We start from the raw sequence: 27061 nt of genomic DNA on the forward strand, positions 1-27061 counted from the left end.
GAGAGGTCACAACAGAAACGACAACTCTTTAATTCTTTGCCGAGCTTTCGACGAAAGCTATTGTGGTTTTAAATAATTTTTAAATTTTTTATATTATATTGTTTTATTGTTTTTAAATAACTCCACACTGTTCATTGTTTTAAATACTGAGCTTCACCTAATTTTAATTATTCTTATTGTATATGCAGTTTCTTGATCTAGTTAAAGTAAGATAAATAATTGTTTTTTGTAATTTTGTGTTTTTAAATGATATAACATGTTTCTAACTGCGATATTTACTAAAGTAAATAGGCCCTGATGATGACGATATAATCGTTGAAAGCTCGGCAAAGACTTAAAGAGTTGTCGTTTCTGTTGTGACCTCACTGAAGATCCTTTTGTTCAAGTTGTTCAACAAGTAGGTCGATACATCATCTCATCTATAAAAAAAAATTACATTTGCTAACGTTTGAAGTTTGGTCAATGTTAATACCAAACAGAGTAAGTAAAAACCACTATTTGAAAACAGGGCCAAGGTGTGCGTTCTTTTCCGACATAACCCTGAAATTTCAAGAACGAAATCTGTGATGTCAGCCTTTGGAGAGGCAAGGCTATTTCATAAAAGGTTGACAAAAATTGACTCCTGGCTGAGAGGAAAATTCCAAAATGATTAAACTGCATTATTATGTACAGGTATAAGAATTAAAAAAAACATAAAAATATATGTGAGAATATACTACTTAAAATGATAGATAATAAGTCCGTATTAAAAACAGCTCCTTCTATTTTCAATTATCTTTAAAACAATAAAACGACAAAGCTTAGAAATTTGATGGTCAATATATGACCTAAATAAAGTTTATCTTGTACTTCTAGTGTAAATAGTAAACAGAAAGGCTTTCAGAAATATATGCGTATCTTCGGAGTACATATTGTTTACTTTAGTGTATTAGTATATTAGAATAATTAAATTAACAGTATAAATTATTATCATTAGTTGAAAAAAACAAAAACTTCCAGTCTTGGTACTTGTGAATAAGCAAGTTCCACATGATGTTGCTCAGCACATGCTGCTGTGATTCTGTTTTTAGTTAAAACCTTCTCAAGCAATGTATTACGGTTAAGGTCACTTTATGGTTAAAATATTATATAAAAAATAAAAATAAAAATTTAAAACATTAATTATACATCTAACATTAACAAATTTTTCCTAATTGTTGGTCGTACAGCCACTTTTTATATTTAATTATTTATTAGGCAGAAATAGCCACAGAATAATTATTTACACAACCCACACGTCTAACTTGTCTCTTTCGCTCTCTCTCTTCCCTCTCACTTTCATTCCCTCCCTCTCGCTCTCTCTCTGTCTGCCCGTCTGTCTCACTCACTCACTCTCTCTCTCTCTCTCTCTCTCTCTCTCTCTCTCTCTCTCTCTCTNCACACACACACACACACACACACACACACACACACACACACACACACACACACACACACACACACACACCAACGTACGCACACACACCACACACAAACGCACCCACCCACACATACACACACTCACAAAGGCACACAAACAAACACATGCCAAAGCTCAACTTAAGTAATTGTTTAGTGAATTCTAGTGAAATGCCTTAGCAACAAAAATCTTAGCCACGATGAAAAACTCGCACTTCGCAATCACATATTTAGTCTGCTTAATAGAAAAAATTGAATCAATGCTATTTAACCTAACCTGCCCTAACCCTACTAGCCTAGCCTAACTACGTTCACTAACCGTAACCTCGCTTAACTCCGTCTCCTAACCCTAATCATTATTATAATCTTAACCCTTACCCTAATCGTAGTCATAACTGTAACCCAACCTAATTTAATCTAACCGAACCCATGCGATTTCCCGATTGACGCGAAAATAGTAAGTAAAAAAATGATATATCCAGCATAAAAGCATATCCTATTAATAAGATTTAATTCTGATATTATTTATTCCATCTAACAATTATCAGACCTTACCGTTGAATGGTGTAAAAAGTAGCGCACTATACCCAACCAAGGCCACGTTTGTGAAATTGACGTATCAACTCCTGGACGGTAGGTGACCCATAACACTTGCAATTAAAAGAATCAATAGCACTATTTGGCAATATTCCTGTACCTTATGAGGCAGTCGATCTTACGTACAGAAGGGAAAAAACCACCCAAAACAGAATCTTAAGAATGATATCCTGCGGGCAATGGTCGGTCCACTAATCAAACTACCATATGAGAAGTTCCATATTGCAATGCAAGTCAGCGCATCACCCTCAAAGGCAAGCGGTTCCAAATACTACTCTATGATTCAATGCCGGAAGTCTTAAAAAAATCCATTAATCTCAATGATAAGTAATCTCAAATGGAGAAGCACTTAGTTACTACAGGCTATAAATGAATTTCTAGTTGAAAGATTTATATATTAATTAAGATTTATATGTGTAAATAATTTTTGTCTGGGACAGCCCTTGGTTGTGTACAATAACACAAATACCATATTAATTCAATTATAGATACATACCTAACTAGTAATTGTAAGTTCAACTCCGTACATTTTCATAAATAATAAAGTTATCTTGTTTATTAACAATAAATATGATCTCGATTTAACATGTAAGGTAAAAGAGTTTTTTTTTGTTGATAAATTGTACTATTTAAATGTGTGGTGATTAGTGACCGTTAATCGATAATTATTCAGAAATCGTGAGATGCGGTCTGGTGTGATAGGTTTCAGAAAAACATTTTCTTTATCGTGCCAACGTTTCGATCTTTATTGAGATCATCTTCAGGGCCTGGGATTTACAAACATTGTTTACATTTAACAAATACATTTAGGATGTGGAAAAGTGAATTTATACAATGCAAAATATATTTTTTATATTCAATCAAAGTATTTCTACTCACTCAAAGTGTTTGTCTTCTGTGTAATTGTGCCATTCTTGCGTGTCGTGTTGAGAGTGCCAGTGAGATTTTGCTGTTTTATGTTTATATACGTTGGATTTTGAAGGGGTGGGGAAGGAAGTCGGTATAGAAAAGACATTTTTGTATAAGGCGTCGGCTTCTTTGAGGTGAAAAGAGCCGACGAAGGGAAAAAATGTGTTGGTAATGGTTCGGCCAGATTATCCTTTCAGGATTATATAGAAAGGGATAAATAGGAAAAGGAAAGCTAAATTGTTGGAAAATTAGACTATGTGAAAAATATTTGATGTGTGGAATGTAATGTGATGATATAGGTATGTTATCTGTATTGAATTTGATTAATGATATTGGCGTAGCTGCGACTGAGTTTACATGTATCTGTTCTGTAATTGATGCTGTGTTTATCTCTGTTGATATAAACCATTTCTAAGAAATTACGTTTATGTTTGTTTTGTTCTGTATGTAATATTTTTGGATTTTTGAACTCGAAATTGTGTTGGTGTTCAAAATGGTGGGTAGCGAGTGCTGTAGGATTTTGCTTGGGTTTTTTGCAATCATAGGTATGTTGCTTTACTCTCTTGTCCAGATATTGGGATGTAAGACCGATGTAAGTTGCCGGACAGTTTAAACAGTTGATATCGTAGATTACGTCAGATTTATTTGTTACTGGTGTGGGATCTTTAATTTTAGAAAAAAGTGTTTGTATTGTTTTATAATTTTTGAAAGCTATTTTGAAGTTATCGGCGTTAAGTTAAGAGAAAAGTGTTTAATTTATGTGATAGGCCTTGAATAAATGGCATGGAAATGTATGCTGATTTGTTTGTATTTGATAGACCTAATGTAGTATTATTAGTAATAGTGGATGGTGTTAGTGCTGAGTTGTAGTTGTTGATTATTCTGTTAATAATGTGTTTAGGGTAGAGATGTTATGGAGGATCTGTTTGTATATCTTGTGGTGAAATGATTCATGGCTTAGGGTAATCATTGTGTGAAGTAACCCTTTGGCCGTGTTTATTATTGTATGAAGAGGATGGTGAGATGTAAAGTTGAGGTAGCAATCTGTGTTTCTTGGTTTTTGATACCAATCTGTGATTAATGTGCCATCTGGTTGTTTTATTACGAGTGTATCTAAAAATGGTATTTTTTTGTTGTTTTCGATTTCAAGTGTAAATTGTAGGCGTGGGTGAAAGCTATTAAATGTATCTAATGTAGTTTGAATTTGATCTGTGTGAACTGCTGTCAATATATCATCTACGTATTTAGTGAGGAAGGGTAATGTGAAAGGAAGTTGTGGTAAGACTGTATTTAATAGATGTGTCATGATTATGTTTGCCAGTATCGGGCCTAGGTTGCTATCCATGTACTATTTAAAGATATCACGTTTAAAAGGAGTTGTCTGCCTTGAGGAGAAACAAAAAGTGTTCGGTTCTATAAAAAGTGACATTAGAAGATATTACTTCCTGTGGAAACATCTAAACCTGTAACAACCATCGCAAGAAAGCGATCTCAATCCACCTATTACGTCTAGACTGGGTTTATAAAGTTAAACAATTATTAAGAGTACTTTTTGCTAATTTGTTCAAACATTTTCACAAAAATGTATTTCACGTTAATAAATAATTAATACACAGTATTGAGGTTCAATGGTTTATTACATCACCCATCGCCCGTGTATTTGACCCCTCCAGGCGGGAATGTTAAATTAACAAATATGCATAATAAACCGACAATAAAACAAAATATTAACAACAATAATAATTATTAACAAAATAAAAATTATACGCTGTTCCCAAAAAGTTATCGAGGGCAAAACATCAAATTTAATCGTCGAGGTTTTTAGACGAAGGACGACCAGATATGACCTAGACGTTTGATAAAACGATTTAATTCAACTATCTGTCTGGAAAAGTTCATACTAATTATAAACAATTTTTATCGATAAATAAAAAAAGGTTGAATCAGTAATTAAAAATTATTATTGAATTGATTAAAAGTTTTTAATTAATATAAACTGATTGTTAGATCAATATTATCAGTCTCACACTACATGATAAAAGTTTAGTTTTATCGAGATGAAAAATAACCTTTTTTCCCCTTGTTAAAATTTTCAACCAGAAAAAAGAAACAGGTCAGAGAAAACGTGCAATTTATATTTTGTCGTTCTGTCTGATGTCAGCTTCAGTTGCGTAACGCGAAGTAAAATTTCCCATCAGGAGCACAAGCGGTTTGCTCCAGATCCCACGTGAAAATTGAAGAACTACTTTCGTTACGTCCAATCGGGCCGGGACAATAGAAGGAAACGATCCGCCCGCGCTTTAATAATAAAAGGGACAATAGTAATTTTAAAATAAATTCCAAGGAGAGCGTATCTCGGAGAGGAAATTGGGTAAAGAAATCGAATTGGAATTGTACAGGCGGATCCCAGCAACCTTTGGACTTGAGATGATGTCACGGTTTTTTAAAGAAAAATGACCTTATTAGTGCAATAGCGAATGGTGGAAAAAATTCCATTTGGCTTTTACATTTTAATAAGAATTGATTTCACCATGTATTCCGATGCCTTAACATAAGCATTTTTACTACTTCACAGATGTAAAAACCAAAAGACTTCCTTGGTAATTCCAAGACAATATATTGATCGAGGCCTATGCACAGCTCAGATAACGTTAATGTTAATCTGTAATCACAATGGGAACCAGATTAAATAAAGTCTTCCGTTGGGAAGTAAAAAAGAAAAGATAAATGCTGTTTATAACGTTGATTAGATTACCAGAAAGAAATATCTATATGATGAAAAAACTATAAAAATAGCCTCTACATTATTATCTTTCTATAATATTAAAAAAGCTTTGGCTGAAGTGTGGGGGAGAGAGAAGGATCTATACGATCTAAATAGTATAGAAAGAGAAAAAGATAGGAGATGGTAAATGCAACGTTTTTATGGGATTATTCAATTCTCTCACTATTTTCTTAGTTTAAACTTTAAGAACGGAGATACGGAAGTTTTATTCCATCTCTACCTGTTTTTTCTTTTTTTTTCGAGAGAGAACAGATATTAAGTATTTCATTATGCATTCGACTGACAACATGTTCAAATCAAATTCCTATCAGCTTTATCAGGGCTAAACTTAAGCTGTTTTAATCAGCCCCAAGTTTTACTAATCGTAAAAAAATGAGGTAGGAGACAAAATTAAGAAGCATGGATAAAAGATAGTTCGTTATGGAATAGCTTTCAGTAATTCAAATTGTCCAAGAATATGGCTGAAGATTCCAATGAATTCTCAGATTTGAATTCATTTGAATTATTATCGGTAATAATATTATAAGAAAAACGTAAAATACCCCAGGAAATGTTATGCGTTAATTTCATTGAACAGTTTTAACCATTAGATATATCTGAGCAAGAAATGAGTAATAGTTCTATAAGTATAAGTATAAGTAAGATAAGTTTTAAAGTTTCATGATACTTATGTAAATAAAGCATTTTTAATTTTTTTTTTTTTTAACTTTTGTAGGGAAAATTCACTCGAATAGAACATAAGTAAAAACATAAATTAAAAACTCTTAGAGTTTCTCAGTATGAAATTAAAAATTAAACTGCTCCATGATCTCTCTGCGGTACTCCAGTGCACTCTGTGCAAAGCCAACGAGATCTGAACAAGGGGAATTAAGTTTTGCAACCAAACACGCTTACAAAACTCGCGTAGTTCCCAAAAAGAGAATCCGAAATTCTGAAGCCAATAAATGAAAAAGGTCAAGAGTTACACAATGAACCGTTGCAACAGAATGACGTTCAACAGAATTATCTCTCAGAGGGGAGTAGTTAAGATACACTAGTTCGCACTCAAGTTTGAAAACCAACATAAATTACTAAGGAGACAGCTTCAGATTATTATTGGGGATGTAATAGAATGTCTTTGAATGGTCGAGTAGCAGAGCAGAAACATATTGGTTTTTAGGGCTAATTCAGTACAACTTTCAAAGTGCCTGGAACAACTGGATGATTAAAAAGCCGAGTATTTGGAGAAGTTTTTTTAAAATTACATTTATATGATACTTACAACTAAAAATATTGTATTAAGTAAATATGTTCATATATGTTGAATTTGTCACTTGAGTCCTTGTAGGAGAAGTTGCCCAGTGGCAGGCACCATTCCGCACACTGAAATCTTTGCACTCTTCACTCAATGGTAAGGCCAGTTTCAATCGTCTTGGAGGATTTTCAAATAGGGTTGGCAGAGATAAATGTCGAACTAATAGGTTATTGTGTGTGTGTTCAATGATTGATAATTTTTTTTTATAGCGGGTTTTCAAGTGTTCATGTAAAAACGTGATGAGTAGGTCGTTATGAATAGTGTAATTTGAAACGTAAAATGGAGCATTTATAATTTGACGGAGAATTTTAGATTAGAGTGATATTGGAATCCTTGGATGAGTCCCACACTTCACAATCGTACGCCCAGAGAGTCTAACGAGTCTAATCATTGTCTTGTAAATTATTGCAAATTAAAAGTTTGTTTTCAATGCCTAATTTTGATCGTGAGTCAAGTAGTCTTTTTAATAATTTATAACGTATAATGTTTGATGTCTTTTCAATCTTGTGTGGGGATCTATCTTCATTCTCCACTTTGTGAACCATCCTGTTAATTCATTCAGGTATTGCTGTAAGCGTTGAGTGTTAATTGAGGGGTCCGAATTACGTGTAAAAATCGCTGTATTATCAACGAATGTATGTGTTGAAATGTTAACATGTGTAGGAATATCTGCAATGTATACTGACAATAGAAATAGACCAAGTATGCTTCCCTGAGGAACACCCGCCCTAACGCGAACATAAGGTACACAAAGTTAAATTAAGAAATGGGCTAGCGAAATGAGCGCTTGGAATCAGGACAAAATTACCATTTATCATTTCACCCGCCGTAATTATGGGAAGTCTTTAGTCAGGGAACGAGAGTGTTCCTGTTAAATATAAAAGGTAGAGGTTTTAACATATAAAAAATTGAAAGGTCTATCGTGATGTAGCTGGGTGTAAAGTTCGGGTAATTAAATAGTGATGAAACTTCGGCATCCTCAAACCTGGAAAATATGGGACAGCTTTAAAATGTTTGAACTTTATATTAGGTAGAAAAAAAAGGGTTTGGAAGAAGGTTGGACTACAATGAATCCATCGCGAATTAAGACGTATACATTTTATTTTTGAGGTGAGATTGTCACACAGATTTTGGGCGTGAAGAGCACCTTGCTTTTATTCTCAAAGAACTAGTACTCTTTACTCGCTATCATGATTTTTGATGTATTTAAAGTGACTGATAAGTTTCAATGCGAGCAATAATTTTCCAAAGGGTCAATATTCCTCCGCAATGCGGATGCAAAGCTGGCCAGTACGACTACATCATCAATTCCAAAAGCTAGAGTATCAGTGACGTCACAAGAAAAAATTCTACAGATAATCGAATTAAATTATTTAGTAACCATTAGATGAGTTAATAAAATGGTTTATTAATGTCGACTGTTCACATTCATTGTGCATGACATTTAAACAAGCGGAGTGTAGGGTTCTGCCCTTTGACCCGACATTTACTAAACGTGCTTCATGGATAAATAATAATTTTCTCTTTATCGAACGTCTTTTCTTTTAGCATTTTGTCTCGAAATTGTTATCGAACATATACACACTTACTGTAATTTATTCTTTGTTTGTAATTTTGGATTGTCTTTTTCTTCTTTTATTAATTACTATTACCCAACGCTGGTTGAAGTTAATGGCGAAACTTCCAAAAGCAATACACTTGGACAAAAAGAGTATATTAAAGAATGTATATCTGAATAATATTTAAGAAATTTAAAAAAAATGTGTGGTGTTTAGGGCACTCTCAACACGACAGATTGCCACATCTACACAGAAAACAAACACTTTTAGCTCTGAAGATGATCTCATTAAACATCGAAACGTTGGCACGATAAAGAAAATGTTTTTCGAAAACCTGGGTCACCAGACTGCATCTCACGACCTCCGAATAATCACACAAAAATGTTCATCTTGGGATTCAACCGGACTTCTAAGGCCACAAGATCTTTTTTCCATATAAACATTGTTCTAGAATAAAATTAATCCATAGGATAATACAAAACTAAACAATTATAAACATGATTTAAATCAATTTTGATCCAAATCCAGCCAATCTTTCATAAAATGTACAAGGCTTCGTATTGCTTTTCTCTGGGCATAACTTCTATCGAATAACAAGAGAAATTTTAACACAGACTGACGAACGTACAATTGAAATGACGAAAGTACCTTAGAAAAAGATGGTCGTCGTACAGGTAAAACAAAATAAGGAGCTCTTCTATGGTACACAGATGGCTCAAAGATGATGGGTAACGGTACGAGACTATAAGCACTACATAGCCATAGGCTCTACTACAACCACCTCAAGTCAAATTGCTAGTCATGTGCACAAGAAATAAATAGCAAACATCTCAAGGGGTGCTAAGAAATTAACACGTTTGTTGTATGACCGTGATTAAACTAATTACTTTAATAGGCAAAGATAATCGTCATTTGTCGTTATATAATAGTCTCTCTGACACATCATTTACATTGTAAATTATTCGTTGTTTACTACAAGTCACCAAACATTTTAGCCTTAAGCGTTAATGGTTTTATTTTATTTGTATGAAATTACACACTTCTTAATGGCAAACCCAAGTATCGAGGTTGAAATATTGATAACGATAGATAAAATTTATTGAATTAGCCTGTGTACGTAAAAACGTAAAAGAGGTACGTCAGGGGGCGTTATTTCTAGATTTATGAGACAATTTTGCAATGCGGTTCTAAGGTGTCCCTTATTAACATTTTATGGGAAATGTGCTTAAAGGAGACTTTATCGATACATTATTAAGCCTCTTCCGCTAATTTAGCAGGGGTTTTTACTTCCCTAGGGAAAAGAATCTAAATTATGCGGCTAATTGTTTTCTCCATAGTCCTATAATTTCTTTTATGCCTTTAACTTCGAAACAAAAACTTTAATTCGAATAAGTCAGTCAAACTTGTCAAGAGCGTGTAGAATATAAGCCGTACAGTTATTCTGACATTTACAATTCGTGAAAGTTTCAGTTCGGAGAGTACGAGGATTTGTTCGATCCTTTATCGAAAAGAAAGTGTTGCAACTTTCTTGTCTTGATCATAGCAGAAAATATCTATTGCAACGTTTCAATCATGCAAGGAAAATATATTTGGTTGGTATATAAAATACATTGACAACTCGTCCTTGAGCAATTGACGAAAGGGTTAACGGCCTCGATCAACTTCTCCAACATGCTGCTCTACTTTCTTTTATAAATGATTTTAATTATCAATCGATAGCAGGATACAATTAATATTGGGAACTGTTTCCAGTGGTTGAACTTAGTAGGTCCGCAGGGAATTGCGGTGTTGGCTTCACTTACTGTATAAACTATTAAGCCCTGTTTCTCAGATTTCCAAAATTAACGAATTTACGTCTTTTATGAAATTATGTTTTGTTAATTCACCGTAAAAGAATATTAACAGACTCAAAAGTTTGATGACGCCATAACTCCACCCCTTAACCTATTATGTATATAACTTGTATAAAAGGGTATGAACTATACATTTTTTCACTGGCCATCAGTTCGATATCACCAGTTTGCCCTCTCGTTTAAAAAATAGCGATAACACGCCGCGACCCCTTTTGTCACGGAAGTTGCTTTTTTACGGATGATCTCATGTTGTTTGAAGTAATTATCTTTTCGAGCTAAACGGTTGGCATTAATTTAAATTCCTACGAATAAAATTTTGGCTTTGTAGGGGATCAAAAATACCTAGCAAGTTTAAAAACCAGGAATGAGTAAATTTAATGTTAAAAAAAGATCCTGGCAATAATTCCATGCATAAAAACCAATCCGGATGGCCATTATGATCAGGGATGATCAAACATAAAATCGAATGTGTCTATACTGTACCAATTTATGATAATTGAATGATAAGTACAAACATTCTAAAATTAATGTAAAAAAGGCTTTTTCTTCTTCAAAAACTAGAAGTTGCTAGAAAATTAAAAATGAGTGAACTTAGGGCTGATGATTGGGCAACAATTTTTTGCAGAGAAATCAATACGGAGGACCTGGATGATCAGGGATGATGAAACATAAAACCCAGTGTGATCTTAGCGAATCTATTTAGGACACTGAATGGTAACTACAAAATTTTTAAAATGAATATATAAAGGCGATTCGATCCTTATTGATCATCTGGGTTTTGCTCAGGAGGAAATTAAGCGAATTGTAAAGGTGTCAAAAATGATCTAAAAGAAGATAACCACTGGAAATTACTAAAAAGCGGTCTCGAAACAGCGAATTTATTTTCCCGGAGACTTTGGTAGTATATTAGATGGTTTAGTAAGGGTAGCCATTAATCATCATTTGCCTTGAGGGTATAAAGTATAGGATAGCCCTAGGAGTACTTTTTTGACGATAATGTAACATTTGAACAATTTAGGTTTTTTTGGGGGGTTATGTTTTGAACAGATTGTTGTTGAAATTAATCAACCAAGATAAATTTACGATGTTCCTGTTAAAAGGAGAAAAATCTATCATAGATCGTCATGATCTTTCATTTCCCAACTCCATTATATAGTCACATCATCTAACCTACCATTTTGTCGGATTACATGCAAATTCATCGTTTATCACTATGATCTGCCTTTTCCTAACGTCATAATACTGTCCAATTACTTTCGTTGGTATTTTACTTTAAAACGAGAAAATCGATAAAAAAAACCCATCAAGATCTTCCATTTCATCACTCTATTTTTACTATCATATTATCCATTCTGTTTTTCATCGGATTATTTTTATTTATTTTTTATTGTTATTGTTTTTTGGAAATATTATCGGAGACGCAATCAAAACCATTTACAAAAGACCAACGTGGAAAAGTATGCATTGCCCAGAGCTCAAGGGCTAAACTTGCCCAGGGAACACAGGACGTCCCCTTTTTTTTCTCACATCATCATACTGGTCAACTTCTCGACGTTATCTCACTTTAAAATATTGTCCATCCTCAATGTCTCAAATTTTTACGCTCAAGTTTAGTTCTATTTAACGAGATTCTGAAATTTATTAAAATAAGTGGGAAGTTTACGGGCCCACAAACGGTTGAGGCCATGCACTAGGTGTTTTTACTTCTGTTTCTGGTCTTTCACGCGTATTTTTCAACCTGCAGCTATTTCAGCGTCTCGATCTGATACTGGCTGTAGGGTTTTATATGAAAACTAAGCCGATATCCTAAAATGCTAGCTTCTCATTTGTGCCTCAGGTTGTCAAGTACAGAATAGACAAAAGTATAATATATAAATCTCTCTATACATACATCTATGAAAAACATATATGTATTATTATTGTCTAACTTACTAAAGCCATTGAAATGAAATATTGTTAATTATTAAACGACGTTAACGTTTATATTTTATTCTTATATGATCATAGTTTTTCTCTATTGGATAGTTATGTATTTTTACCTCTAAACTTTCTTCCTTCTCATTATCAAGAAGATCTTTGATAAGATTTCGCTAGTTACGAACATATATAATACATCGCCTCTCGTATGGAATTATGGCCTACAGCTGCTTAATTGTAGACACTCCTCAGACAAAAGGGCGCCAGGGGACGTTTTATCCTGTCGTAAATTGTTAACAGCAGAACACAACCCTTGGAAAATTTTATTTTAAAACCGTCTTTAAGGTCAACTTACGCAATCTTGGTTAAAATGTTAACAAACAATTTACGAAGAACGAACAATTTCGCAATCGAGCGCGATAAACAGAGAGCCACTATAATTGTATCATACTTGTTAATCAATTAAAACATGGTATTGCTGGTGCTATAATTATTCCTAAAGTCTAATCTGCGTCGTTGGCCAAACTTGTCAAAATAATCGATTAAAGATTAATATGATCAAAACTCAGCTTAGGTCGCCATAACAACAAAGTTGTATCAAAGAGGCTAATGAAGATCTATAGCCTGGAAATGCCTGGTTTGTGGATAAAACCCAATGACCCTCAATTGATTTTCTTTTACTGCCTATCTTCCGAACTAGAATGTAAAATTAATTAATTTTCGAATTAGAGGGTGTTTGGATCTTTCAGAAGTCCAAAAACTGGTTGTTCCTATTATTATTTTCGTACGAATACAAATTGAATCTTAACCAACACCAAGTTACCTTTTTTCGAAGTTATCCATTTAAAAGAAAGAAATATGTCTGAGGTAATAAAGTCAAAAGCCTAACGATTCACGGCTTGACAGCAGATAGGAAAGAAATCCGCAGTGGAAGGAGTACACGAGATATATTTTCTTTTAGACTAAACAAATGAACAGTACATACTTCCTTCGACGCATTTAAGCCAATATACACGAGTCAAAAGTAAAATAAATTTAAAAAAATTGTTTACTTGTATATAGGCAAAATGATTATCATTCTGTAAATATTGTTTTAATTTAAACGAGGTATTTGTCCATAAAGCATGTACATTGTGTTCGATGAATTGCTTCTATGCAAATGCGAACCGGAAAGAACCGAAACTGTGTTGAATTAAATCAGGTGGCAAGGAAGGATTAAACAGCTTAAGGAGATTTAAACGTTATTTGTTCAGATACCAGTCCGTCAGACTTGTTAAGGTATGTTTACGTACGTACATTTCAAACGATAATTAATTAATTCGAAGTCCAATTCAAACCCTTTAACATATTTGCGACCACTGGCATGGTTGATTTTCAGTTAGGAAATAACCATGTGTACAATGAAAAAGTGTAATATCTCAATATATCAACATGGAGTTTTTTCTGGACAGTAAATGCGATCGAAACAGGGAATGCATGGATAGGAAAGAAAAGACAAAAAAAAGTGGGTGAACTATGCCGTATTGCGGGTAACCAGGGAACGGACGCTTGACTGTTTACGTGGAAACAGCATTGCATGTAAACGCCAATAACTTGAAACACTATTTATTTACTTCGATGACGAAAGAAATTGAAACAATTACGGGCACATTTATGACCAGAAAATTTCGCGATATACGATTGTTCTATACTTTTCAGTAATATTAATTTAACTAGTTATGGTGGTTTTCTACCTTACATAAAAATTCTAAAATTTAATTAATTTCCTTTGGGGTTTCTATAAATGAAATAATGAAAATAGGGTAAAAATTATTTCATTTACAATTCTTCAAATATTTTCTTGAAGTGCGAATATGGGATTGTTTGTTATGTTCATACCGTGTTACGAAAACAGTACGTGATTCTACTTTCAATATTGTGATGTTTCTTTTCCGACAGTGCCCTATTCACTACCATTATCCAATGTGAGTTGTTCGATTCTTTAAGGGTAAAAAAGCAAGTGTGAAAAAAAGACCAGAGATAAATCTGTACCCTCAGGGCAAAACTGTATTAGTCAAAACACACAATTTATCAGTTAAAATTTAAACTATTGGGATGATGGGTTAGAAATAAATTGTCTTTTCCACAATTGGCATTTATTTCGCCAGATGCGATTCGGACTAATAGAGACGATCTTCGGTGACTTACATACAAAGTGGTAAAAAAAGTTACTGAAGATGGTCTATATTCGACCGAAACCGACTGACGAAATAAATGTGTATTATGGAAAAGGCAATTTATTTCCTACCTACCATCTTATTATGGAGTTTCACAAAATCAATATGGACACCATAAAAAAAATTTGACTATTGGTTCAAAATTTCTTGGATAAGTCAGATAATGGGATTAGTCAGCTTAGGACTAGGCAACAAAAACCAAAATAGATGTCAAACCTAGATAACCTAATTGCACTGACAATTATCTTACCATCAGTTATTCACGTATACCTTCGATTTGGTTGACGGGTAGAATTTGGTAAGTCAAGTTATTTAAAAAAAGACTATACTTTACATATGAGACAACTGCACTAATTCACTTGTTACCAACTAAACAAATGCTAATACAATTATGTAAAAACATATCTTTGCGCACCTAGAAAAATACACTTATTCTGTTTCAGTGCTATTTTAGTCTACAAATAGGCAGTTAGAATGAACGAAATGTCGACGTAACTTTTCGAATTGTCTAAAAAAAGGCACGTTTTCCTTCTGGACTTTTATACGGAATACGCCAAGCCAAAAGGTCTACCCTTAAACATACACATATTTCAATTGGCAGAAATTAGACATCCAGTTTTGACCTGAGGGTACAGAAATATTATACATAGAGAACAACAAAATTAATACATAAAAATTTGTTATATACTTTATTTGTAATGCTATATATACGTATAAAATGCTATATATGCTGTTATATACGTATAAAAATGCTATTTACGGGATTATTATTACAATAAAACAATGAATAGTTTCTAAAAGTGGATTTGAGGATGTGAGTACACCAATTTGTTAGTAAAAAGTTCTACTCACAAACTGTGTCTTTTACATTTATAGTTGAAATATTAGCCTTATACTGAAAGAAAAAAGTTCAAAAATTGTTTAATTTCGGTTTAATTTATAAGTCTATTGGCGTGGTTCTCAGTGGAGATTACGCACAGTTTTAAAATTGGTGGTCAGTAAAACCCTACACTGGTACATTGTTGTTTACATTGAAACCATATGTTAATTACAATGTTATATATATGTTATATGTTATATTAATTACAACATACTTACTTTACTGTAAACCAAATTAAATGAGATCAGAATTTTATAAGTTTTAATCAAAAATATTTAATTATGATGGTTTGAAAGAAAATTTCACCAAAACACTAGAAAATCATTTAGTCATAAATTAAACTGTTAGTTAAATTTTAGTCTATCACTAAATAATTTTCGATGTTTTGGTAATTTTCTTTCAAACCATCATAAATATTTTTTATTAAAACTCATGAATTTCTGAGCGCATTTATCGGGTTGTCCGGAAAATAATGCAGGATTTTAAGTTTTCATTAAAAAAAATCTATATAAAATATTCTGTTTACGTTTACAGGATTACTCATTTGTATGAATGTCAACANGGAAATTATTTTGATTAAAGAACATTGCTTTAAAGTAACTAGTTTCTTTTTTTTTGTTTAATACCAAAATCCTGCATTATTTTCCGGACAACCCAATAGTTGGCTTACATTAAAACAAGAATGTTGTAGTTAATATAACGATAAAAATAGATACAATTTGAATGTAAACAACAAAATACCAGTGTTCTTTTTTGTTGTTCTTGTCGTTGAGTACATTATTTATACATTTATCTGTTGGTTTAATTAACCATATTTTGATAACAAATTTCTCAACCCAATCTATACCTTGTACTGTACACAAGTTTTGTTTGTATCTATATCGAAGTCGTGATTCATATCTTTTATGTCTTTGAAATCAAAAATCTTTTTGAACTATTGAATGTTGAATCTATTCGGTCAGAATATGGTATTATGCTATTGTACACCAGTTTATTAAAATTCTATATCATTTGCTTTAACACTATTGATTAATTTTTGTGTTTTCAAAAGGCAAGAACGTAAGTGGGGAAATGATGCCTTACTTCATAATATCCATACTTTTTAAGCAATGCGTACGTATGCAAAATCATAGTTAAATTTTTTTTAATTATTATATTAAATAATGAATTGTTTGGTTAGAAGAATATGAATTTTTTATTTCTAAATATCAGTTTTTAAAGTTATACATAATTTAATTAAAATGATGATAGTGATTTAAGAATATGCAATTTTTGTGAAGGGTTGTATGGGGGGGGGGTATAATTCCTTCATGACATCCATACTTTTTCAGTAATGCCATTATGAAATAATAAATCAAAATCCTACTTATATAGTATTAATGTTTAAATAGTAAATTATTCGGTTAAAAAATATGATTTTATATCATTATATAACAGTTTTATCAAACTGTTATGTTATATACTTTAATACTATGTTTCGATTAATTTTTGTGTAGAGGTTTATGCACGTTGATGCCTTGTTTCATAATATTCATACTTTTTAAATAATACGTACTTCTATGTACGTGTGCAAAATCATATTATTATATTAAATAATAAATTGTTTGGTTAGAAGAAATATGATTTTTTATACCTAAATATCAGTTTTATTAAAATGACACAAATTTGCTTTAACCCTTTGATTTATTTTTGCGTATTTTCACTTGAAAAGAACGTAACGGGGAAAGTGATGATAATTAGTATAAGAATATGCAGTTTTTGTGAAGGGTTGTATGGAGGGAGGATAATTCCTTCATGATATCCATACTTTTTCAGGAATGACTTAATAAAATAATAAATAAAAATCCTACATATGTAGTATTATTAAATACTATTTTTTGTTTAAAAATATGATTTTATATCTTTACATACGAGTTTAATTAAAATTATACATTATATACTTTAATACCATGATTTGATTAATTTTTGTGGGGGTTCATGCAGGTTGATGCATTGCTTTATAACATCCATACTTTTTAAGCAATGCGTACTTCTATGTGCGTGTGCAAAATCATAGTTATAATTTTATTAAATAATAAATTGTTTGGTAGAAGAAATATGATTTTATAGACCTAAATATCAGTTTTATTAAAATTACACAAATTTACATTAACCCTTTGATTTATTTTTGCGTATTTTCATTAGACAATAACGTAAGGGGAAAAATGATGATAATTAGTATAAGAATATGCAGTTTTTGTGAAGGGTTGTATGCAGGGAGGATAATTCCTTCATGATATCCATACTTTTTCAGGAAAGCCTTAATAAAATAATAAATAAAAATCCTACTTATATAGTATTATTGCTATTAAATAATAAATTATTTGATTAAAAAATATGATTTTATATCATTATATACGAGTTTAATTATAATTATACTGACTTTAATACTATTACTTCATTAATTTTTGTGTAGGGGTTTATGCAGGATGATGCCTTTTATATACCTCCTTATATCTATATAAGGATTATACCTTATATAGATAAGCATAAAAAATCCTACTTATATCATTTTACACCAGTTGTATTAAAATTATATTTAATTGGGTTCAAAACTATAATCTGACATGATCATCATCGAACGTATTAATTAATATAAGTATATGTAGTTTTTGTGAAGGGTTTTTGTGCAAGATGATACCTCGCTCCATGCTATTCCAGGCGAAAATAAGTGGATGCAAGTGAAAGGAAAAGCTTGATTTATGACGTACGGTATGACAAGGTAAGGGTGTGCATAATAGATGTGTGCATTAGTCATAGATTATGATTTTAAAATCTTACCTCTGCTACGGATTTCTTCGTAAATTCGTTTAGGGAGAGAATCCAAATGGTAAGGAGTTCATTCACTACAACTAAATCGGAATATAACCAATTAAACAAATCATTCACCCACTTGACACTTTCGGATTCCGGTCCTGTTGCGGTCGGGGGTGGATGGACGGCGGTGCTCTGTTTCGGTTTCACAGGACCTCCGGTCGGTCGTCCGGATTTCGAACCGAGCCTTTTCCGGGTCGGGGGAGTCGGAGGAACGTATTTACCTGTACCCGCAGAGACTGCAGGGGCGGAGAGAGGTTTGGAAACGGCTTTGAGTACGACCTCCTTCGCCGGTTCCTGGGCGTCAATCTTGTTGGTTATGGCCGGTGTCTCGGCAGGCTCGGTTTTGTCCACGGCCACTTTCTCCCCTGTGACGAATTTTCTGTAGGCGAAACGTCCGACACCGACGACCACCAGGCCCAACAACATCCATCCGAACATGTACATCGCCACGGTATCCATGGTCGAATCGCCGCCGCCTTCGAATGTGCAGATGAGATCGTCTATCTTATCCGCCAAGTCTTCCATACTCCTCCATGCTTTCGACACCCAGTTCCAAATCGGCTGGGGAATGAGATCAACCATCGCTATAAATAAACTGTGGGAGAAGTTCTCGGCTCTTAAAATAGCATTGCAGCCCTGACTGGTATCGAGTTTCTTCACTCGTGTGCCAGGAACCGGCCAGTCACCACGACTAGCCACAACATTACTACCGACGTATGGCAACACGAGTGAGACCTTCTCTATCCCCCCTATAACGACATCTGCCGATGGTGAAACCTTCTAGTTGCCTCCCTCTTCTCCCAATAGATAGCAGGAGAACGACCACTTGCGAGCCTGCTTTTCAACCTTCCTTCAATAGAAAGCGCTTCAATCCTCGATCCGCTCTGGTTTCGTTAGTTCACGTATCGATCTAAAGAGAGTGCGACCATTCAATTTCAATTTTTTAATTTTGTTGATTTTAAACTGTTCAAATATGAATAGGGATATATTTAAAAAAAATTAATTTTAATTAAATTAACCGATATATTCTTGTTAGTTGGATAAAGCAAAATTGAAAATACAAACCAAAACCAAACAAACGTTAATCCTCATTTTTAATAACGGATTTACTTAACAATAGTAAATAGGAAGATTACTCAGTTTGTAAACAAACACTTTTTCTTGTCTTTTCTCCATTTTGATCCAATTGAATTCTCTTTAACCATGGAAAGACTTCACCTTGAGCCAGAAGTTCTCAATATTAATGTGAGAATGAGTCGTCGAGGTTACCGGCAAAAAGATATCGCAGAGGCTGTTGCGTTTCTCAGAGCGTAGTCACCCGGGCTTTAGCCCGCTACGAGAGACTGGAAGTGCCAATAGGAGGCATCTCAGAGCATTCGGCGCCAAGGGAGGAAAGAATTATCGTCATTGCTGCAAAACGTTTATGGGAAGTTGTCCTCACATCGTTTGCCTCTTTGACACGATCTGCAACAACAGTCCGCCACCAGCAATTCAGGAGAATATGGTGCAGCGAGCGCCTAGATGAGAACACCAATTGGTATGCAGTTAGGTTTACTGATGAGTCGCGTTTCTGTCTAGGCCGAAAAGTCTACCGAGAAGAGAGGACGCGTACAATGCCAGTCCATGCTCCCTTCAGTGCAGTTTGGAGGAGCCGGAGTAATGGTCTTGACTGGGATTTACAGTGTCGGACAAACAGATTTGTTTTGTTGAAGGTAACCTCACCGCAATCCGTTATTTCCAAGTTATTATGGAGGAACTCGTACCTCAAACCAGGGATTTCATTGGCGGGGATTTCCGATTTCTGGATGGCAATGACCTCATAGACTTCACAAAGGCAGAGTCGTTCATCAATGCTTCAGATCCTGGGAATTTCCTCAATCCCATTGAGTGCATGTGGGATGAGTTGAAGAGAAGGCTTATCGATCTCCATCTGCAGCCAGTTGACCTGTATCAACTGAGTGCAGCGTTGCAACATCTATGGAGTGAAATTCCTTGTGAAATTAGTGAGAACCTTATTAACAGTATGCTGAATAGGTGCACAGAGGTTTTGGCTAACTGAGAACAATCATTATACAATGTATTAATTGTTTAAAAAAATATTGTAAAAAAATAAACCAAATTATGCAATTAAAACCTTTTATTTTATTATTTTTCAAATTCCTTTCATTAAATTTTTCTTCAGTAAAAAACATAATAATTTCTAATAAATATTAATGCAGTTTATAATAGATATAAAATAAAACTGCTAGGGAAAGTAAATACAACACAATTGGCAATACCCCTTTAATTTTTGAGCAATTTATGTACAGTGGATCAAAAAATTATTCATGCACTTGGTTTTTTTTTTGGTAATTAATTCTTTAGTTTTATTGTGAAATTAAAACCTTATTTTGGCCATAAACTAGAAGATTCAACAATACGTTTCATGTACTGGGTTGCTGCAAAAATAATGCAGGTTTTGAAAAGACAAATAGTTTTAATTTTTATAAAATAAAGAAAATTTATTCGAAATATTTTCCATCACAATCTATGCATCTTTGTCAAGCTCTTTATCCGCTGACATAAAACTCTTTATTTCGGCTCACAATAAAGACTTGGAAGGCGTTTTCGGCTTCACTGCGTTCTCTAAAAATTTTAATCCTCAAGAAATGATCAAAATGTGTAGAAAAGTGGGAGTCTAAAGGCGAGAGGTCGGGGGTTTATGAAGGGTGCGGTAAGTCCTTATGTTCCGCAGGTTGGCATTGCGACGTCTGGTCTGATGTTATCGTGAAGAAGAATCGGCCTATTACGGTTTCCCAATGCTGGACAAAGACGGTGTGGTTTCCTGTGCATTTTGTCAATCTGTTGGCAATATTTCTCTGCTGTGATAATTTCACCATAATTTAGGAAATTATAGGGAACAACTCTACACTACCTAACAGTCACCGTATGCTTTTTGGGTGCAAATTGGTTTTCGTGAAGTGTTTTGTCCCTTCATCCTTGTCGAACCACTGACCTGTGTGACATAATCCATTTCTCATTTCGTGTGATGATTCAATCGAGAAATGAATCATTTTGGTGGCACAACAGAAGAGACGTGCAAATTTCAAAGCGTCGATTTCTTTGGGCTTCTGTCAGTCGTGCGTTAACCCACTTGTCGAGCTTTTCTTCACCAATTTGCCCGAGATTGCGGACAACGGTTGTGTGGTCAACACTAACCTCTTCCGCAATTTCCTCTGTTGTCTTACGTGAATTTTCTTCAACCAACGTTTTGAGTTGGTTGTCGTCCACAACGGAAAGCCAACTGCCACCTTCCCTGACTCCGAGATCGAAATCTCCAAGACGAAATCTGTGAAACTATCGCTGCACCGTGGAGCTAATGCTTCCCAAACTGTCTTGATGTGCGAGGTTTGGGATACACTTCGCCCAATTTTAAATTCATTCAAATAAATTTGACGAAAATCTAGTTTGGACATATTTAATTTCGCAGGTCCTAACTCTTATTAAATTCAATATAAACTAAAATATTTTGTATTAAAGATAACGGTTAAAAGGATTTATTATAATTCATAAATTGGATTTCAGGATTTAGCTTACATGACAACCACCCGCGAAATTAAAACAAATTTTTAAAATCTGCATTTATTTTGCACCAACCTAATATTTATTTATTTTTAAATAATTAGGCTATATATTTTGCCCCCAAATACAGTACCCCTGGGGATTTTATTTTCACCTGTATCTATAAATAATTATGGATTATTCAGAAATCGTGAGATGCTGTCTAGTCCTATTTCTGAATAATCATCGACTAACGTCACTAATCACCAGACAAAATAATTACAGATTTTCACTTTAATTTTATAATATTTTCTAATATTTATGTATTACAGTTTTATAGAAATGATTTGAGGTAGGGTGAGAATGGCAATTCACTTTTGGAAGAGATAGTTCTACTCACAGAAATTTCAAGTCGCTATCCGGATGTCGACCAGTAAGTTGAAAAAGTACTCATTATCAGGAAGGAGAAGTAAGAGTAAGAAAGGTTTGTAAATCCTCTGCCACCACGACGTTCCAATGAGAAGCTGTTTACTGTTTCTCATTAGTTATAACCTTGAAACACATGTACAGCAAAGATAGATAACGTATTATATAAAAAAAGCATGTACTATGTACAGCACATTTGTTTTATTTATCTCTAAAAAACGTTTAATTAAATCCCACCTTCCTAGCATCTTCTTGTAAGTTGGCTATTACATATAAAAAGAAGTTTGGATAAAAAAATGTTATTAATCAAATAGATATGCACAATTAAATGTTCGAATAAACTTATATCTAAGGATCGTAATTGTTGTAAAACAATAATCTTAGTGGGGGTCGGTGACCGCAACGGTTTAGGCGTTGACTCGGCGTTCATCACTGTATCACTGTAAGGTAGGTCCCGGGTTCGAATCCAGCGGCAATATTTGGCATTTGGTATATACATTTTTTAACTTAAATATGACCGCAAATACCGCTTAATTCGGTAGTTGGTAAATTTTGTGAATGGCCTTTCTGAATCTCGTACTTCAGAATTTTAGCAAGTGGGTTCTTTTACGACCTTGAGGACTTACCTGCCTCCTTACTCCCCGTTAATATTCTTCCCTTTTTCTTACGTCCTTCCATACGACATTCCGATCATCTAGCGCCTGTTCTAGATGAGAATTTGAAGTTAAGTAATCGCCAGCAGAAGTGTTTATACCAGTAGTAACAAGACAAAGTAAGTTGCTTTCTCTTTTAAATAATAATAAAACTGCAAATAATAAAATACAGTCCATTAAATTATAATTTGCCAGCGAGACGCTAGAGCCGAGAGTGGAGTTTGCAATAATCTCACAGGGTGACATTTACAAGGGGAAACCATTGCAATTAATTTCCTTAGAAACGTCGAGGCATCCTTCAATAACTACACCCTCCTTTGCGCCCACAGAACAAGACGATTCATCCATCAATAATTAAAATTCAAGACTAGCAATGTTTGATTTCCTCGGATGCAAATCTCCATTTTATGCCTCATAACTGAGTCTGTTGCAGGAGAAAAGTAAATGATTTCTGCCTTCGTCGAAGCAAACGCTTTTGTCTAATTGAACATTTCAATCTCGACCTTTTGGTGCAAAGTTTATAGTTCTTCACATCCTCCCCATTTACATAAAAGAAAATTCATGTTCCATTTTGATGGTCCATATTTGTCAATGTATAACGAAAGTCTCTATAGTGTTTTAATTTAATTTTTGAAAAGTTATAAATTTAGAATGTAACCTAGGAAAAGTTCCTCGTGCGTTTCCGAGGATAAAAAGGTGCTAGCTTCTTAGTTTGAAATGGTTGAATGTTAAAAATGAGATGCATGTTAATGTAAGATAAGAATGAGACCGTTCAAAAAATCTGTTTCTAATATTTGCAAATAGGTCGAAAAGTACTGGATAATTATAACTTCTTGATTTATAATCTTATATATTTGGCAATTATCAAAGCAAAAAGGAACGACTGTTTCATTTTTGCAAATAAATATATTACATATGTAGGAGGGAGAGAAACCTCCAAAAGTAATAAAAGTAAAATGGAGAGATAGCAACAAAATAAAGAAAGACCATCCGACACTCATGGTTCCAAGAGATGACATGAACAGAATGTTTGAATTTAATCAAAACTTCCAAATAAATGTAGGTACCTAAAAAGAATGGGAACGAGTGGAAAACACCTCCTTTAAGAATGACACCATTTTTTGGATGGATCTTACATACAAGTTACAGGGGCTGGAGTCGGTCCTGGAAACAAATACTCAGAACCCATGGGAAAATACACCAGTATTCACGCAATAGGGAGATGTACTCATCTCAACTTGACTAAAGGGTACAACAAGAACATAGCTATCATGTCAGGTAGCCAAGCCGCCATCAAAGCACTAAGCTCAAATATCATTAGCTCAAAGATGGTGTTGAACTGTAAAACCAAATTAAACATATTAGGTACGCAAAATAAAGTCAGTCTCAGCTGGGTCCCTGGACACATGGGAGTAGAAGGCAAGGAGAAAGCGGTCACCCTTACAAGGAAAGGAGCTGCTACACCGCTGATAGGAACCCTTCTGTGGCATAGGAACCCACACTATTAACGAGTATCTCAGACAGAAGGACAAAAAGAAAATGTGGGAACTATGGAATTCACTCACTGGACACCGACAATCCAAAAATTTTAAACCAATTTTGGAAGAAAAGAAATTACAGAATGTGCCAAGGGAAGCAGGAATAAACTGCGAATCCTCTAACAGGACACTGCAAGTTAAATGGACACTTAAAGAAGATTGGAATAATCCAAGATGGCGCATGCAGATTCTGCAAAGAGGCAGAAGAAAGACCAATACATCTACTAACAAACTGAGGAGCTACACTAGCCCGCAAGAGGAAATGTTTTGGGATGTATAATGTGACCATACAAGAACTTCAACCACTGAAACCGGGCCTACTAATCAAGTTTGTTGTTTCTTTACTAAATAGGACTCACCGGTGTGCTTTAGGCAGAACATGGGGGATACAATAGCTCTTAAAGGGCGCAGTGAAATTACATCTACATCAACATCTACGTCATCACCACTCCAGTAGCAAATTAGAGGGTCCACGAAGGACTTCTGACCACTCACATGTAGCAATAAAATATAGGGGACTAGAAAAACCAAAAATTGTCTAATTTAATTATGTATGACAATCTATGTTTTCAAATTAAGCTAAGCCTTTTAGTAAAATCACTATCAATTTATCAACTTTTGTACGTAATATCAATTTAAACAGTGTATTTGCAAAAGATTATTATTTTCATCAACTTCTGACAAAATGTGTTTTACAAAAAAAGCCATAGTTGTATTCCAACATACAACAAAAATTTTTTTGTGTGCCTTACTTATTGTATTAACCAACAGATATGAATATATTAATTTTANGAGAGAGGGAGAGAGGGAGAGAGGGAGAGAGGGAGAGAGGTTATAATAAATAGATAGGTTGAGATAGTTAAATGTGCTCATAACAAATTTTTAAAGTGCTTAAAAGAGTAGGATGAGCAAGATCTGCTTGAGTGAGAGTATAGAGCCCATTCAGATTTTACCATCCTGATGTAAAATTAAAATGACGAGTTAATCCGTAAATTAAGTCTCCTTAATAATAAATAACAACAGAATGGAAACAGGGGGCTAGTTTGTATTGCAGGGTGAGAAAACAGGTTGCCTGTCAATTAGCAATAGCAGGCGTAACGAAGTTACGTGAAGCCTCTAATGCCAATCAATACTATCTGCCGGTCAAACCTGGTCCCAGCTATTCGATCTAAAACGATTAATGTCTTGGTATGGAATGAAAATGTTTACTATAATTTTAAAGTTGATTGATGGTGTAAGCACACCAATCAATTATGTTGTATAGTATTACTGTGTTTTGATGAACAATTTTTCTTTTAATGTTTGTTTACGTGTATAATATATTTAATATATATTAATACTTAAATCGTATAATAAGTTATTTTCGTGTTAGCAGATAATCAGGGATGAAACCGATTTTTGTTTCAAAATGTACTGGTCATATTATTTGTTCTGTTTCTATATAAATTTAAAGTTTTATTGTAGCCGTATTTCAGCACATTTCAACGTCATTTGTTTGTTGTTAATTTGCCATTTTGCGACACTATTTTTTGACAACTCATTAGGTCTAATTACAGCCATTATTTTTTTGTTTTATTTTTCTTTGTATTTTCGAATTTTAAAAATAGTGATTCGTTAATTGATGGAAACAATTTAAATTTATGACAAACTTTTACTCTTTTTATGTGAAAAAATTATTGCTCAGCTCTTGTGTGTTTTTAAAAACATTCGCTCTTTGTTCGACTATTAACGTTCTATAAAAAATTTCCATGTGAAGAATAGTTTTGGAGAAATATGAACCGAAATGTACAACTTTTCAGGAGAAGTGATTTTCTGACTAGTTCGAATTTTTACCGTTTGTACGCAATTTATTCCATAAAAACAGACACACCGATTCCCTCACAGTTGAGTTAGTTTAGTGTTTAATTTTTGACATAACAATCAAGATAGACTATTTGGAGATCGTGAGATGCGGTCTGGTGTGACGTAGGTTTTAGAAAACCATTTTCTTTATCATGCTAACGTTTCGATCTTTATTGAGATCATCTTCAGAGCTCAAAAGGTTTGTTTCCGTGTAATTCTAGAAAGACGTTCAAGTCTTCATACAGCGTGAGGTTTGGCGAGTTATCAAAGCCAAGATTCATTCTTCGCAACATTCAAAAAATTGTTGAAAGTACTTCTAAAGTTTGGAATTTCATGGCACATGTTGCATTCTGTGAAAAATCATTTCAGTTTGAATTAAAAAAAAAATTATTTTATCAAAATAATGGTCCCTACGCGCTTAATATGAATAAGACCTAACGCTTGAGCTAGTTGATTGAAAAGCAGATACTCGAATTGTTTAGCTCGATCGGGTGTGATCCTTTTGGACAAATCGAGATACCCAGGTAGAGTGTTTTGGTAAGTGCTGATTTAGCGGAGATGTTTACAATAGGTACAGCTTCAGCCCAACGAGAGAATCGGTTGACCATGGTCACTAAGTAGATATTATAACTTTTAGAACAAGTAGGTATATTTCCTACAATATCAATATTGATATGTAAGAAATAGGATTCGACGTGCTGCTAGTTGTACTATTGCAAAATTTTTCTCTCGTCATATAATCCAGAGAGATCAGCCATA

General features: G+C 33.8%; 1 protein-coding gene across 12 annotated transcripts in view; it reads right to left on the reverse strand.

Annotated features, from left to right (window-relative positions):
* LOC106665824 overlaps window positions 1–19028 on the reverse strand; it is a 40321-nt gene extending 21293 nt beyond the window's left edge. For 11 of the 12 annotated variants that reach the window (XM_014392586.2, XM_014392585.2, XM_014392582.2 and 8 more), the window contains exon 1: window positions 18268–19028. In XM_014392586.2, the coding sequence (XP_014248072.1) occupies window positions 18268–18885 (618 nt within the window). In that variant the 5' untranslated portion in view covers window positions 18886–19028. The remainder of the gene's footprint in view (window positions 1–18267) is intronic. The other variant, XM_014392588.2, reaches the window with a different exon arrangement.
* Window positions 19029–27061: the final 8033 nt, after the last annotated feature.

Source organism: Cimex lectularius, unplaced genomic scaffold (genome assembly GCF_000648675.2).
Source record: "Cimex lectularius strain Harlan isolate CLEC.00 unplaced genomic scaffold, Clec_2.1 scaffold54, whole genome shotgun sequence".
Lineage (NCBI taxonomy): Eukaryota > Metazoa > Arthropoda > Insecta > Hemiptera > Cimicidae > Cimex > Cimex lectularius.